This window comes from Clavelina lepadiformis, chromosome 7 (genome assembly GCF_947623445.1).
Source record: "Clavelina lepadiformis chromosome 7, kaClaLepa1.1, whole genome shotgun sequence".
In the NCBI taxonomy this organism is placed as follows: domain Eukaryota; kingdom Metazoa; phylum Chordata; class Ascidiacea; order Aplousobranchia; family Clavelinidae; genus Clavelina; species Clavelina lepadiformis.
Window position 1 is genome coordinate 13,492,886 of NC_135246.1, and position 15,548 is coordinate 13,508,433.

At 34.3% G+C, this 15,548-nt stretch overlaps 3 protein-coding genes across 3 annotated transcripts; 2 read left to right on the forward strand and 1 right to left on the reverse strand.

Moving 5' to 3' along the window:
• Nucleotides 1-929: 929 nt before the first annotated feature.
• On the forward strand, nt 930-11,208 carry LOC143464456 (BOS complex subunit NOMO1-like). Its single transcript, XM_076962231.1, has 26 exons — nt 930-1,107; nt 1,744-1,833; nt 2,329-2,374; nt 2,633-2,733; nt 2,900-3,082; nt 4,321-4,476; nt 4,732-4,895; nt 5,116-5,249; nt 5,427-5,519; nt 6,115-6,170; nt 6,261-6,468; nt 6,683-6,759; nt 6,911-7,098; nt 7,180-7,354; nt 7,523-7,805; nt 7,963-8,012; nt 8,091-8,208; nt 8,343-8,502; nt 8,603-8,729; nt 8,846-8,962; nt 9,137-9,199; nt 9,278-9,342; nt 9,490-9,832; nt 9,906-10,136; nt 10,353-10,445; nt 10,582-11,208. The coding sequence occupies exons 1-26, from the start codon at nt 976-978 to the stop codon at nt 10,678-10,680; spliced, it is 3,552 nt and encodes a 1,183-aa protein (XP_076818346.1). The 5' UTR covers nt 930-975; the 3' UTR covers nt 10,681-11,208.
• A 108-nt stretch (nt 11,209-11,316) lies between these two features.
• On the reverse strand, nt 11,317-13,673 carry LOC143464457 (tRNA (carboxymethyluridine(34)-5-O)-methyltransferase alkbh8-like). Its single transcript, XM_076962232.1, has one exon. The coding sequence runs from the start codon at nt 13,379-13,381 to the stop codon at nt 11,579-11,581; it is 1,803 nt and encodes a 600-aa protein (XP_076818347.1). The 5' UTR covers nt 13,382-13,673; the 3' UTR covers nt 11,317-11,578.
• A 33-nt stretch (nt 13,674-13,706) lies between these two features.
• Nucleotides 13,707-15,514, forward strand: LOC143464461 (oxaloacetate tautomerase fahd-1, mitochondrial-like). Its single transcript, XM_076962237.1, has one exon. The coding sequence runs from the start codon at nt 14,113-14,115 to the stop codon at nt 14,773-14,775; it is 663 nt and encodes a 220-aa protein (XP_076818352.1). The 5' UTR covers nt 13,707-14,112; the 3' UTR covers nt 14,776-15,514.
• The last annotated feature ends 34 nt before the right edge of the window (nt 15,515-15,548 follow it).

Consider the following 15,548-nt stretch of genomic DNA (forward strand, 5'->3'; position numbering starts at 1 on the left):
AAATTGAATAACAATAATTAACAAGAGTAAACAACAAATTTCCAAAAAAATTTAGCATTCAGCAGACAACAAACATTAAGAAATAGGCTAGAAGTTAATGTTATTGTGTTATAAGTACGCTAGACTGTAAACTATAGGTTAAGCTAAATGTCTATAATGGTTAGAACTTAGAAGTAGTTTAATAACTAATCAACTAATAGTTTAACAACCCCGAACAATTAACAGCTAAAAATAAATGACGTAATACCAATAGATGATAGTATAACTGCGACTGAAGCATGCGCATTGCACACGCAAATGAGTTCGTTACCTTTCCCAGTTACCGATGGTGTTTCATAATCAGAAAACTTTACCAGTGCTTAGCGTATACATCGCAATCTGTACATAGGCTAGGCCAAGAACAAATAATAGTTGACTTTTAACATCGTGATGCATTGTAGCATTAGTACGTAATTTATATGAACATTGGGTTTTGTGCACCCATCAGTCCTTACTGTCAATCTGCATCAAAAGAGTAAGATTAACACTGGAATTAGTAAAAGCATTTGAACAAGAGCTGAAGGGGGAACATCGATAAGACCAAGAGCGTATAGGAAAAATCTAAACTAGCACTGTTTCACCGGAACAAATCAAGCGTTTGAAACTATTTTTCAAAGTTCCTTGTAAACCTAACTTAATTGTTATAATATAGCAATCTAAACCTAACCTAAATCGGGTCTAGTATACAAGTGCACAACCAGAAGACGTATGGTGAAATAGTCACTTTAAAAAATATATCCTAACTCTACTGAAAAGTTTGTAGTTTGTGCTCTTCTACTTGTAAGACATAGTGATAGAGATGGAAAAATTGCTTGAAAACAATCTTAAAAGATCTACTTTTTGGATGAGTAATTGTTTCATTACCTAGGCACTTATCCAAATTTAGTATGAGATAATTTTATATTTGAAGGCAAATGGCAAGTATAGCATAAAAATATGGTTAACTTAAATCTGTATGCGGTCTGCTGGTTCTTACTCTCTATCGTAGAGGTTGTATTTTGTCAAGAAATCTTGGGTTGTGGAGGCTTTGTTAAGTCTGATGTGTCAATTGACTTCACTCAAATTGAGGTAAGTTTTTTCCTAGGTGCTAATTAAAGCTGTGCTGGTCGTTGCAGATAAAGGCAACTAAAAAGCACATTTGCTTAGGTAAAGTGTTTAGTTATCTTTCAATTCATGTTATACTTGTGGCTTTTGTGATGTGAAGTTTACATGCATTTGTGCCATTTTTACAAGCATTTCATTAAAGACTTCAAAGTATTGTGTTGGTCACCACTCATCATTGAACAAAATACTTAGCATTTAGATACCTACTGCCACATTTTTAGCCAATTAGCTTATTTAGTGGAAGTCGATTAAGGTATAGATAATTAGATATTCTTACATTCTGTGATGAACCAGTGAGTAGATGAAGTTTTCTTAAACGAAAACTACTAATGTGACACAATTTTTGCTGACTAACTGAAACGTTATGCTTTTTGAATTGAATAGCGATTTTGCATGAACATATTTTTGCAAAATTTTGTGTTTATGTACACTACCTTATCCAATTGTCTCCTCGTATGTCGTTTCGTTATGTTAGCTTTAAATATTTTAGCAAACAATAAAAGTCAGCAGCTTTTTATAAACAAATACAAGTATATATAAATACAGTTACGTCAGTTTTCAGTCATTACGTCCATCTTCTTTTTTGTTTCAAAAATTTAGATACAACTTTTCACTTATGAAGGAATGTTGAAGTATCAGACTGAGTGTGCTCCTAACAATGGATACTTTATGGTTCCTTTTGTAGAGAAGGTCTGTGAAGCTAACAGTTTTTGTTGATATATATATATATATATATAATTATCAAATATAAGGCACTACTGGTAAATGTAGAACTTTATAGTCTGCCTATGTTTCATTAACCCATTTGGGTTAACTTCATCATGGCAATGGGAATAAAATTTCAATTTGGCGAAAATATATAGAATAATTGTCCAGATGAAGTTAACTCGAATGGGTTAATGAAACATAGGCCGACTATAAAGTTCTGTATTCAACTGTAGTGCCTTATAATTGATGACTATTATGCCTGGTGGCAACCGTGGTATATGTAGATATATAATGTTTGCAAATGTTATTTCACACTAAAGTAATGAAAAGTAAACCTATGGGTCATGTAGTTTTAAACTTCTATGAGTAACTGTATGGTTGGTTTATTTTTGGCATAATTGCTATTTTTTGATTTAAAATGATTAAGAAATTGGATATGCTTTATGGTATTTGTCTTTATATTGCTTTTCAATTTAGGGAAACTTTATTTTGAAAATTGATCCTCCAAAAGGTTGGCTGTTTGGTAAGCAATTACTATTTACACTGATTCAGGAATATTGTTCAATTAATGAGAAAAAGTTTTGACGACTTTCACGTCTTTTAAATTATTGCATGCCTTGACGGAAATTGTATAGTATCATTCAATTGCTATAAGAATTTGCAAAATGACAGCATTTTTTGTGATTTTAATCATATATACACAGGAACAGTATGATTGTTTTATGTACTGTATTATTGGCAAATGCAGTGGCTATAGGTAAAAGCAAAATTGTTGTTTTAGAACCGATGTCAGTTGACCTTAGTGTAGATGGTGTTAATGATGACTGCACCAAAGGCAAGGACATCAATTTTGTTTTTAAAGGGTTTGCTGTATCTGGGCAGGTAATCTTTTGGCATTTTTTAGAAAATAATATCGTGTTTTAAGTGAAATGTTGCACTAACTAGTGTAGTGAAATTTACTATGATTTAAATTGTTGTTTTACATTATGGAAGATATAAAATTTGCATCCTGTTTAGAATTGCTGTTTAAAATGTTTCATATTTGTAGGTATCCAGTATTGGAACTGGTAATTCAGGGCCAGAAGGTGTAATTGTTAAGCTAAAAGCATCAGACTCAAACAAAGTAATAGATTCAACAGAAACAATCATCAGTGGAACATTTCACTTTGATGGTGTTCCACCTGGTCAATATGTCATCACTGCATCACATGAAACATTCTTGTTTAGCAAGGTTTGTACCAATGTACCATGCTTATTTGTTAACATGACAGTAACTTTTAACAAAAAATGTGTAACTATGAGCTTGGTTTTGTTGGTAGTTGGCGATGCAAAACTTTTATAATTTGTTCGTACACTGCAGCATGAATCGCTACTCGTAACATCATGCAACTCCAGCAGTTCCCATCTTTGTTACCTCTGCTTGCTTTATTAATATTAACTCCAAATCACACTGAAACTACTTTTATGCTAGAAGAATCTTTTGAGAGTGTAGTTATTTCAATTGTAAATTGTAGCATTAAATATAATATAAATTATACAAACACAAATATAGAGGTTAGGTCTGTGCAGTCAATGTTGGAGTTGGTGAAATTGTCCTGACTCCTACTTCAATTGATTATATTAACATCTCAGGGAAACAAAACAATATCTTGGTGTCAGTGAAGGTTTTTGCAGCCCCCCCCCCCCCTGTAGCCCTGATACATAATTTTAATCGACAGTTAACTTACAGTAGAACTAAAACCAAAATTCACCTAATTAGCCATCTATCCCTTGGTGCCTACCTAGCTAGCATAGCGAATTTTACAATGATTTAAATAGTTGTTTAACATTCTGAACTAATAAGGATATAGAAGTTGCATATATTCTTTGACATTGTTCACAATCCTTATTCCTCACTAATGTAACACAACCTGCTTGTGCATCACAATGTAGGTATGTCATCATATGGATCCATTATTTTGTGATTTTATGCTGCTTTTATCAGTTTTACTTAGTGGAAGCTCCTATATAAAGGACAAATCTTTGGCAAAGGCAAAGCAATCAAAGATATTGAATTCCTTCAAGATTGCATTCTGAACTCCACATTATTGTGCACCAATCCAAATTGTGTCTCCTGCTTGCATTCTTTTTTTCCAGAAGTTCAGTTTGAAAAAATAGGGTTCTCAAAATTGTGTAGGCCTATTCTTATTCACATGTTGTTTGCCTAATTCCCCACTTTTTCTGTGCCCCTTGAGTCGGCAAATTCTACTGGACATCATAGATCCAAAAGATTTTGCATTTTGGCTATATATAATTTATGGCGTCTTTTAATAAAGGCTTATTCACACTTTTTTAAGCTCTAAAATTGTTTCAAGTTTAAAGGTTTGTGCTGCACCCCCAGGTTTAGCTTAACGGCAGTTGTTGTGCTTGTAGTTGTAAAAGTTGGATTGATTTTACCTTTTAGGTTAACTCAGTGATTTATTTGTGTAGCAAAGCACTACTATAACTGTTACAAATGGAAACGCAAAGTGCAAAGAAGATCTTGTTGTTTCTGGTTATGACATTAGAGGGAAAGTATCAGTTCAGTCACTTCCCGTTACTGGGGTCGAATTGCTTCTATTTACGAAGTCAAAGTTATCAAAAGAGGTTGGTGATGTATGCAAAACAAATCATATTGTTTTAACAAATTTGTGGCATTGTCATGTGTGCACCACACATTTATGTTGTGTCATTACATGCACTTTTAAGTATGCAACTTACTATTATGTCCCTTTATGATAACTTATTTTTAAAAAGTAGGCTTTTTTTCTGGTAATTTTCAGTACTTACAAATATTATACACAAAAGTATTATGCAATAAACCATACAGCAGAAGACAGTTATATTGTCTGTGTTTCACAGATCACAGATTGCAACAAGCAAAAGCCAGCTTCTGCTAGTCATATCATTTGCCAAGGATACCCAGTGTTTCTATGCACTGCCACCTCAGGGGGAGAGTACAGCTTTCCCAACCTTCCACCTGCAGACTATGCAATCATACCTTATCATAAAGGGGAACGAATGCAGTGAGAAAATGTTTCGTTATTATAGAAAGAGTTTTCCATCCAATAGCCAGTTCTAACGGATTCTTTGTACTATCAAGTACATAGTTATCATTTTAAAATATGAGTTTTGCTTGTAAGCAATTGGCTACAATTATGTTGCTTCAGTATTCATTTATTTTTTGTGCTTTGATAAATTGAATATCGTTAGTAGTTCATGTAAAATATTTTTGATTTGAACTAGATTTGAAATTGAACCGAACATACTGAAAGTAAGTGTGAAGAACAACCACATTGTCAAAGGCACTGACTTCACCGTCACTGGTTATTCAGTTCAGGGACGAATTTTGCATGTGGTTGGTGGTAAACCAGTGGAAGGTGAAATATTTATGCCTAAAAAGAAGTTATGTGAAATAATATAAACATGTTTGAATTGTCTATGTTTAAAAATTGGCCATAACATTTGTTTATATGCATGTAACTTATATATAATATATAAATTCAAAATTATATTTGAGGATGACATTCAGTGGCTTGTGTTTTACTTATTTACAGGTGCAATGATAATGATCAATGGCAAGCAGCAGGATGTCACCAACAGTGAAGGATATTATACAGTGAGGCACAAGCATTCAGGTTCTGCCTCCGGTTAGTACAGTCTAACCGTCTACACATTCTACCTATTATTCTACATATTTTACATATTACATTACATTTTTGCGTTGGTCGCCGTCTTCATTGCATTTAAGTGGAAACAGTTTGAAATAAATAGTGTTGCGACTCCTATATATCCACTATACTGCATATGGTATAGGCTACGGCAGGGGTCGGGAACCTTGTTGGCTAAGGAAGCCATGAAAGCTACATATTTTTAATTGTATTTCCGCTAGAGCCATATAATATTTTTCAAAGCTTAATGCAACTAACGTGTGTATTTTAAGCAAAACTAACAATTTTAGACAACGGTAAATGTCTGAATTTACTCTTTAAAAACATGCTTCTTACTGTTAATGCCACTTACAATTACAGTAAAAGTTTTATTCGTAACAATTGTGTTAAAAAATGCCAGCTTAGATTTATCTGCGAGTCAGATGCTGTCATCAAAAGAGCCACATGTAGCTCGCGAGCCATAGGTTCCCGACCTCTGGTTTACACCATTGGACGCAATATGGCAAAGGATGTCAAGTTTAATAATTATCAAAGAGTACAGAATATTGCAATATTTCTCTTTTTGATTTTGTAGGTGCTGTACTAGAGGTTACTGTTAAAAAAGAAGATATGACATTTCCCACAACTAAGGTATGAGTTACCAGCAGTTATTTTGTAATCTTTAGTGTTTGACAGAGTTGCATGATTTATTTCTTGCAAATATGCAAATATTTTGTTTAGGTTAAGGTTGATCCAGATACTCCCATTCTACCAACAATTGTAGCAAATGCCTTTTCTGTTTGTGGTAATGTTGAAATTTCTGAAAAACTTTCACCAAGTTTTACTCCGGAACTGTTGGCTATGGAAATTTCACCAGAAGGAAAAAGTCAAAATGCCCAGAAAGCTTACTTGAACAAAGATGCTCGATTTTGTTTCATGAAGTCACCAGGTATTCAAAACAGTTGGATTCTTTTGTAGGCAGAAAAAATAAATATAACAAAGTCACGGAAATTCATAACCGTTTAAAATGTTCGTAATAAAAGTATTGAAATACTGGAAACTTGTATCTAACACTTTTATAACAAAAAAATGATCTACTAAATAGTGTTGTGACTGAAAACTTGCCTATTTTATTGTACACCATTTGACTTTTCGTGGTTTAGGTGAGTACAATCTGAGAGCCAAAATACCTAAAGTAATTGAAGAACAAGGTTTGGTGATACACCCGGCTATCGCTAAGGTATAAATTCTCTACTATTTTTCAAACTACAAACTTTTTTGCCATTTTCACTACTTCTTTCATTTCATATGAGGTTTCTGAGGAAAGACGTTGCTATGCATGTTTACAATTTTCTTGAGCCTTAATAGCTTATTTCTGTTTAATTTTGAAGGTCAGTTTCACCAATTCACCAGTGAAGGGCATTCTATTTAAACAATTTCAAGCTAGTTTTACTGTACATGTTACCTGCATCGCTGCTTGTAAGAATGTAGTTGTAGAATTGTCAAGTGCTCAAGTAACAAGAAAGAAACAGAAAGTTTCCATTACGGAGAAAGTAAACGACACCATTGTAAAATTTGAGTAAGTTTGTTATTTCTCGTTGTTTCAGGCTTTACAACCTGGCTGAAAGTTTAAGGTGTTTTAACCTACTCATTTGTATAGTGGTGTAGCCCCAGGAGAATACACACTACATGTATCCCACAATGACTGGTGTTGGGAAAGCGAATCCAAAAAAGTAACAGTCCCAAAAGAACTGGTGAAAGACACTGTTCCTCTTGCACATTTCAAACAGTCTGGTTTTGTTCTGGTTTGTTCCATTTCTCATGACATCAAAATGGTGAGCTATCCTTAGCGTTGCTTTTCATGCAGTCAGATGCTTTGTTGTCTCATTAAGGTTTTTCACAGACTTAGCCAGTGAATTCTTAATGTTTTTGTGCGTTGGTTATATATCAGTGATTAATTGCATTTATTATATAATGGCATTTATTGAAGTTACATTTTAAAGGTTATTCACCATGCTGGTGAACCTGTTGATACATTTTCCCTAAAAAAAGGCAGAAATCGCTTGTGTCTTTCGAACCTTGGCAAATATACTTTGGAACCTCAATCTTGCCACAAGTTTGATGTTCAGTCTCCCATTGTTTTCGACACCGCTAATCCAAAGCCAATCAACCTTCATGCAATTGCTCATGAAGCTGTAATAACTATGGAAGCCAAAAAACTATATCTGGAATCCCCACTCAAGGAAGATAAAATTCAAGTTGAGATTCGGTCTTCCAGGGGAAAAGGTAGCATGACCACTTTCATAAAATCATGTCTGTAATATATTGTGATGTATTGCACCATTAAGTGACGTTAGCATCATTTAACTAGGATAGTTATCTATGACCTTTATCAACTTACTGTAGCATGTTTAAGTGTAGTGATGATTATCTTTTTGTGCAGTTACAAAAGATTATTTAACCTTAAGTGAGGAAAGCATAGATGGAAAGAAGGTATGTGATTTCTTATGTCACATGAACTTATACACTTATCAGTCTCATATTGCAGTAAAAAACAGATTTTTACAATAGGACACCATCTTGTACAAACTCTCATACTGGGCCAGTGATGGTGAAAAACTTGACATTACTCCAGTGTCAAAGCTGCTTCTGTTTGACCCACCCACTGCCGCAGCGTCAATGCAGTCTGGTAAGATGGTTTATTCTTGCTTAAACATAAGCCAATATCCTGTTGTGTAGTTGGCATATGCACTTCATACTATGTCAGTATTGATTTAATACTTCTTACTAGAGGAAATTTAAAATGTATTTTATTACATTTAGGAAGCTGCGCTGTAGAACTTGTCCGATTCAAAGGTATAGTTGGTACCTTTGTCACTGGCCAAATAAATCCTCCTCTAAGTGGTGTAGCTGTATCCATATCAACTGTGGGTAGTGAAGTGGAACCCATTTCACTTAAAACAGGAAAAGATGGAAAATACAAGTAGGGATTTTTTGAAGTACATTTATTCTTTTTCAGTGAGAGGTTTTTATAGGAACTATTGAAAACAGTTTTTTGACCTTTGAATATTTTTGATTTTTAGAGTTGGGCCGCTTCACCCTCAAACGGAGTATGCAATCTCAGCATCATTGGATGATTATGTGCTTACTCCTGTACCTGATAAACGTGGTGATTTTCTGGCCAAGAAATTAAGCAAGCTAATTTTTAAAGTAAGAAAAATTTGACTTATTCTCTTTCTTCATCTCATTGTGAATTCTATTCGAAAAGGGAATATTTTTTTGCAAATTTTGCTTGCACACTTACGAAGTGTCTCTTCATTTTGCAGATAAACCTGGGCACAGATGAAACACCATTGCCAGGAGTTTTGCTCTCCATTAGTGGTGGTGATTACAGAAGTAATAATTTAACAGGAAAAGATGGAAGTCTTACTTTGACAAAACTTGTAAGAGAAGCTTTCACTCATTTTAATCTGAGTGTTGTTTAATATCATTGAATGAAGTTGGTGCGTGGTGATTTTGTTAAAAATTGTGTCTTTACATGATTTGATTCATTTTTCTCATTTTTTACCCATCTTCTGTTTTGTTTCATTAACAGGAAGTGAATTTAATTTTTTCAGGAACCTGGTCAGTATTACTTCAAGGCCATAATGAAAGAATACCAATTTAGTCCACCATCACAGGTAAATGGTAGTGGTATTGGTAATATTTAGCACTGTGTTGTAATGTTTTAACCTTGAAGGAATTAAATTTTTGTTTAGGTTATTGATATTGTGGAAGGAGCTAAGACTGATATCAATATTGTTGGAAAACGTGTTGCGTTCAGGTAAATGTTTAAGTATATACAATTTTAGTCTCATCAAATCATCTTACACACTTAAGCTGTACTTTACATTTAAACTGATATGAAATTTTAGGCATTTTCTCCTGTAGAATTGTAGATTGTGCATATATATAATTCATATAATTACAGTGTCTACGGCAAGGTGACTTCACTTAATGGTGAACCTGAGACGGGAACCGTGGTACGTGCTTTATCCCAGTCTGGTGAAAACAATTGTGCAGGGCTTGGAGAAGAAGGTACGAGTGGAAATGATGGCTCGTTCAGAATACGTGGCTTGCATCCTGGCTGTGAATACAATGTCAGTGTGTACGATGGAGCTGAGAGATTTAGCAGAATAGCTCCTCAACATGTAACCATCATCATGAAAGAGGAAGATGTGGACAATGTTAAATTCGTTGCCTTTCGATCTGTTGTGGGATTTGAACTATCCGGATACGTGATCACACCGCAACAATTTCTTCCGCACATTAAGGTATCTGATTCTTGGTGAGTAATGAATTATGAAATACAAGTTTAACTCATACTCGTCACTTGCTTCTGTTAAGCTTGTGTTATATCGGGCTGGGGGTGGTGCATCTGCTAATCCTGTTCAAACATTATCGATGACAAAGGCGACGCCATTTTTTCACTTGCCACAGCTGCCACGTGATGAAACTGAATACGTTGTAAGGCTAGAATCAACCCTTTCTCAGTCACGTTATGACTACACCGCTCCAGCGGCTGGTTTTTTTGCAAAAGGCTCATACAAGCATATAACATTCAGATTTGAACCACAAGTACGTTTATTTGTTTTGAACTTATTAGCAGAAAATTTAAACTGTTTGTTTCACTTTAATTTATTTTGGTTCGTGTTATTTTTAACAACTTCTTGTACATTATAAGTTTATTTCGTAGATTTTTGTATTGAAATAGTGGGAAAGCATAACATCGTATATTTTATAGATGAAAGTTTGTTTATTTCTCCACATTATTGACTCTTTGATTTTTTTCAGCTAAAACCAGTGCTGCCGGAAATACCTCAAGTTTCAATTTTGGCACTTCCACTGACAATACTGGCAATATATTTGGCTTATAACTATGCTGCTGTAAGTGTAAAAGTTATGAATTAAAGAAAAATTATAATGACACTTCATTTGGACTTAGGGCTGTTTGTCATACATTTTAACAACAACCATAGAAAATTATATGAACTTCCAACCACTATAAATTTCTTACTTTTAGGTTTTCACCTTCTTGCAACAAACATATCAGACCATGTTAGCAGGCATGGATCCTGTACGTGCTCCTACGCAAAAAAGTTTACGAAAATCAAAGAAATAGATCATATGCAAAAATATCTCTTTCAGAATTACATGCACCTATTAGGTGGTCTGTGCAGTATTGTTGGAGAATTGCAAAGAAAACTGATTTTTATCAAGTGCAGAAGACTTTTCTAAATTGTTGCATTTTCTCCATGACCTTTCGATGGTAATTTTTATTTGTGATGTTTTTTTGTCCACAAGAACTGAATTCTCCAGTCTACTGTGTGAAACTACATCCATATTGTTGACCGTTTTGCCAATCCTCACTTTCTAAATTAGTGTAATTATCTCATTCAATTAACTATGCAGTTTGGAAAAGCATACATACAGAAACATTAGCAGTTAAAAGCAAAATACATCACATAAACCATTGCACAGGAAATTGTGTAAATCAAGCTCGAATTTGCATATCTTTTAATGTCTGAACTATTGTGATAATGTTTTATATTAATGTCTATTTAATTGTCTGGTACTATATGAACTTCAACTTTTGTTTTGTGCAATTTAGCAAAGATACAGAGAATACAGAATACAAAAATACAGAGAATTTTGTTTAGTTATCTTAGTGTCCTCTTTGTGTAGTCTATTATTCAGTAGTGTGATGTAAAATGACTAGTTAAAGTTTTCTTGAGGCATGAAATAATAGAAATCTTAATACAAGCAACATTTCTTTAATAAACAGGTCCCACCTCTGCCATTTAACAGCAAACATGCATTTCGATAACGAAAATTTAACATGCAAAGCAGAAAAATGTTACTATTATAATTTTATGTGTTGGTTCTACGCACCTGGCATATGCACAAATCACACTGTAAAAGATACTAAAAATTATGGCACTGAAGTTCTTTGTGGAAAGAGGAATCAAAACATTGTACCAACAAGGGACTGGTACTGCGAGGTGATAATTGCTACACTACTATAGCTTCTGCAAAACAACAGCCCAGTTACCACTGTCATAGTAACAGTCAATAACATTACAGCCAGATATGCCTTGACACAAATTTTGAAGTTCATTTTGTTTAAAAACATGATAAAACCTATAATAGGTTGAATCTGCTGAAATATTATGGCTGGATGTAACATCGTGCCTGTTTTTCTTCTTTTTCCACGGGACAAGTAAATCTTGCTGTACAAATGAAGTCTTGTTTTCATGGACAACCAAACTTTGATTTTCTGCAAACGCATTGCAACTGTTTTCATTACGTTTCGTTATATTACAGTTTGCATGTGATTTTTTCAGATAATTTGAGTCAATGTCATTAAACCTTTGCTCAAATGCCCATACATAAATCAAAGCAAGTGCACCCTTACGCAACACTCGAAGTATTTCAAGTATGGCAGAATGTCTTCGATCACTTGTGGAATAGTGATGTATCACAGCGATACAAATGCATGCATCAAAGGTACTATTCCTGACAGGTATGTTTTGTCCATCACAGAGGAATGCAAAACAATTCTTGTTTAAACAAATGTCAACCAGGGATTGACTACTGTCACATCCCAACATACAAATACCGGGACAGCAATTTAGATATCTTCCACTACCACAGCCAACATCTAAAACAACAGAGCCTGGATTAAGATTTTCAAGAAACTTGACTACTTTTGGCCAAGGCTTTTCACGAGTTGATGAAAAATGGTCTGCTATTTCATTATAAACAGTCTGGACAAATCGCTTTTCCAGATCCACAGCTGATTTTTGACTATCTGGTATGGTGCAGCCCAGGTTTTCAACGTGATTAGATGTACTTTTAAGAATCTTTCGAAACGTCATCGATATTCTTCGCTCTCGTTTTACAAGGAACTCTTGATCACTACGTTCATCACAAACTAAATCACTTTTCTTCTGCGTTATGCCATGTGTCCACTTATACCGAGCGTCTCCAGTAAAAATTAACAATGTGCGAGGTTTCAACATAATGTTTGCTTTGGGTCCAACTGGAGATTTCATTTCCATCACTATCTGTGAGCCCAGACTGATTGATGCTATTCCTGTATCAAATGCATCAGGATTGTCAATATGATGAGGAATACCATCACCAGGATTGTAAATATTTATGGTAAGTTGATCTGGCCGGTTTGGGATATGTCCTGTCTTCATTATCTTATCCAATATGTTGTTTGCAAAAGAAGGGAATTTTTTGCTCAAGGGATTTGATGAATTAACATCGTTGCTTCCGTATTGAAATTTATATCCATAGTGAAGAACAGTTCGATGCTTCAAGGTTTCTTGAATGTGCATGTCCGAGCGCTTTGCCAGATCTTTCTCAATTTGCATTATTAATTCTTCTTCCTCTTCAGTACTAAGAAAATTTTCAAGTGTAATTAAACCTTGTGGGAAGTCATTTTTCTTTTTGATTGCACCTTCGGAAGGAGGCAAAGTTTGTAGGAAGTACAGATACAGTGTTGCTAACTCATTATCTGATGTTTTAGAAATCTCAACACTTTGCAGTTTATTGAAACAAGCCATAGCTTCATCTGTTTTTTGATATGATAATAGTGCATAGGATTTGTCCATGTATGATCGTATGGTATCAATACAACCATACGGCTCACATAACTCGGTTATTACTTTGACGCATACTTCATTTCCTAAACCAGCATTGGCCAAAACAAGGTTGTTTGTTGGCTCGTCGCTTATATCAAGACCATTGCTGGAAAGTTTTGCCTTGACTTTTAGCCATTTCCTCGCTTTCTTTTTGCTCAGGTTTAAGGTCATTATGTGTTTCAGACTAGCCTAATTGTCACAAAATCGAACATGGATGTAAGATCACACCGGGACCGCAGTTAGTATTTGACGCTGTACATTACGTTCTACGACCCGATCCAATCGTAACCTTTTTACATTAAGTCAATTGCCAAGCAAAGCAAAAGACGGTAGAGCGGTGTTTCCACGTTCGATTGATCACGCGTGGAACCAAACGTGTGCAAAGTTTCTCCGTTATTATTACTCTCTTTTTAATCTCTAACAATTTTTACCTGGCAGAAGCCAGACGAGAAGTGTCACGCTCCATAGCTTTTTGAGGGTATGCCCTCGTATCATTTTCTTTGGTCTTTGGTCTTTGTTGCAATGTTTCTGTACAAAAACATTCTCGGTGCTGATAATAATAACCAAGGTAAAGCCAGCCCGACTTTTTCGTTTGTGTCATGGCGCAAGGCGCATGTCTTTATAGCCCTGATGTTAAAAAAAAAACTTTTCTTTTGAGAATGTTTGTAGACAGAAATGAAACATTTGCTACAAATATGTATAAAATTACTTTCTAATTCGGCTTTGAATTACTAGTCGCTGTAAACACTGCATGCAGTGAAGTATATTTTCTTCATTTTGTGCAAATAGGATTAGTTCTGAAAAGTGAAAAGAAAAGTGCCGGTCGCGTCACTCTCAGACGTCGGTTCATATCAGTTATTGTTTTAACAGCAGGAGTTGATGTTAGTAGCTAACTACAAAAAATGCAAAATAATCTGAGTCGCTTTTCGGAATGGGGAAGGAAAGTTGTATGCGTTGGAAGAAATTTCAAGGACCATTGTGTTGAACTTAGTAACCCCATTCCAAAAGAACCTTTAATATTTTTGAAACCAACATCATCATATGTAGTGGAAGGAGAAAGCATTAAAATACCCAATGGATGTAACAGTTTGCACCATGAAGTTGAACTTGGTGTAGTTATTTCAAAAGATGGGTCAAATATTCTTGAAAATTCTGCAATGGATTATGTTGGAGGCTATGTTCTTGCCCTTGATATGACAGCTAGAGATTGGCAAGACAAAGCTAAAAAGCAAGGCAAACCATGGTCCTTCGCCAAAGGTTTTGACACAGCATGTCCGATTAGTAGTTTAATTCCAAGAGGGGACATAGTAAATCCAGATGATGTTGGCTTATGGTTGAAAGTAAATGGAGTTGAGAAGCAAAATGGTTCAACAAAAGATATGATTTTTAATATTCCAAGTCTTATCAGCTATATCAGCCATGTTATGACACTTGAAAGGGGAGATGTTGTTCTAACTGGAACTCCAGAGGGTGTGGGGCCAGTTGAAGCAGGAGATGTTATAGAATGTGGTGTTAATAATTTGCTTACAATGAAATTTAATGTGATGAAGAAATTTCAATCTTAAAAATATTTAGGGTTATAATAGTAATTTGCATAATTTTGTATGTTTTAAGCCGTTGGGACTTTATTGCCTTTCCTGTCTATTAATTAATTGCAAATGAGTATGTGTTTTCTGTTGGTCAGTAATAGTACCACGAAGTTTAGAAGGGAAAAATAAACAACTCAATTGAATATCTTCAATTTTAAATCCTAATGTCGTAGCATTCTAGCATCTGTACTCTGTAAGTATTAACCTATTTCTACAATAGGTTATACCTGAAGTATAGCTACATATTAGCAATTAATACAGCCACAAAGGTGCCAGTCGAAATTTGAAAATCTATATATATATGCACTATATATGAATGTTCTTATTAAATTCAATAATTTATTACACTTCACATCCTATAAGAATTAGAGTAATAATTTAAATATAATAGTTGTCTGTGATGGATATTTTGCAATGTAAAATGTGAAATTGTTGCATAATCTAAAATTTTTGGTTGTTGAAATTCTATTGGAAGAAAAATAATAATATTATACATTTTAAGCGAGAATGTTGTTGTTTAGGTTAAATTGATTAAAAGTTTATCATATCTGATTGTTTTTTAATTAGTTTTTATTGTATGTTATAATTTTGTAAATCCATCAAATGTACCTGTATAGCATATACCTTACCGTATAGAATCTGCTATATCAAAATAAATGGCTTACGATGATAAATAAATTGGTTTTAGTGTTAATAACAATTATGTTTCATTAAGCACCAGGGCGAATTGTGAACTGACAAGCAAACAA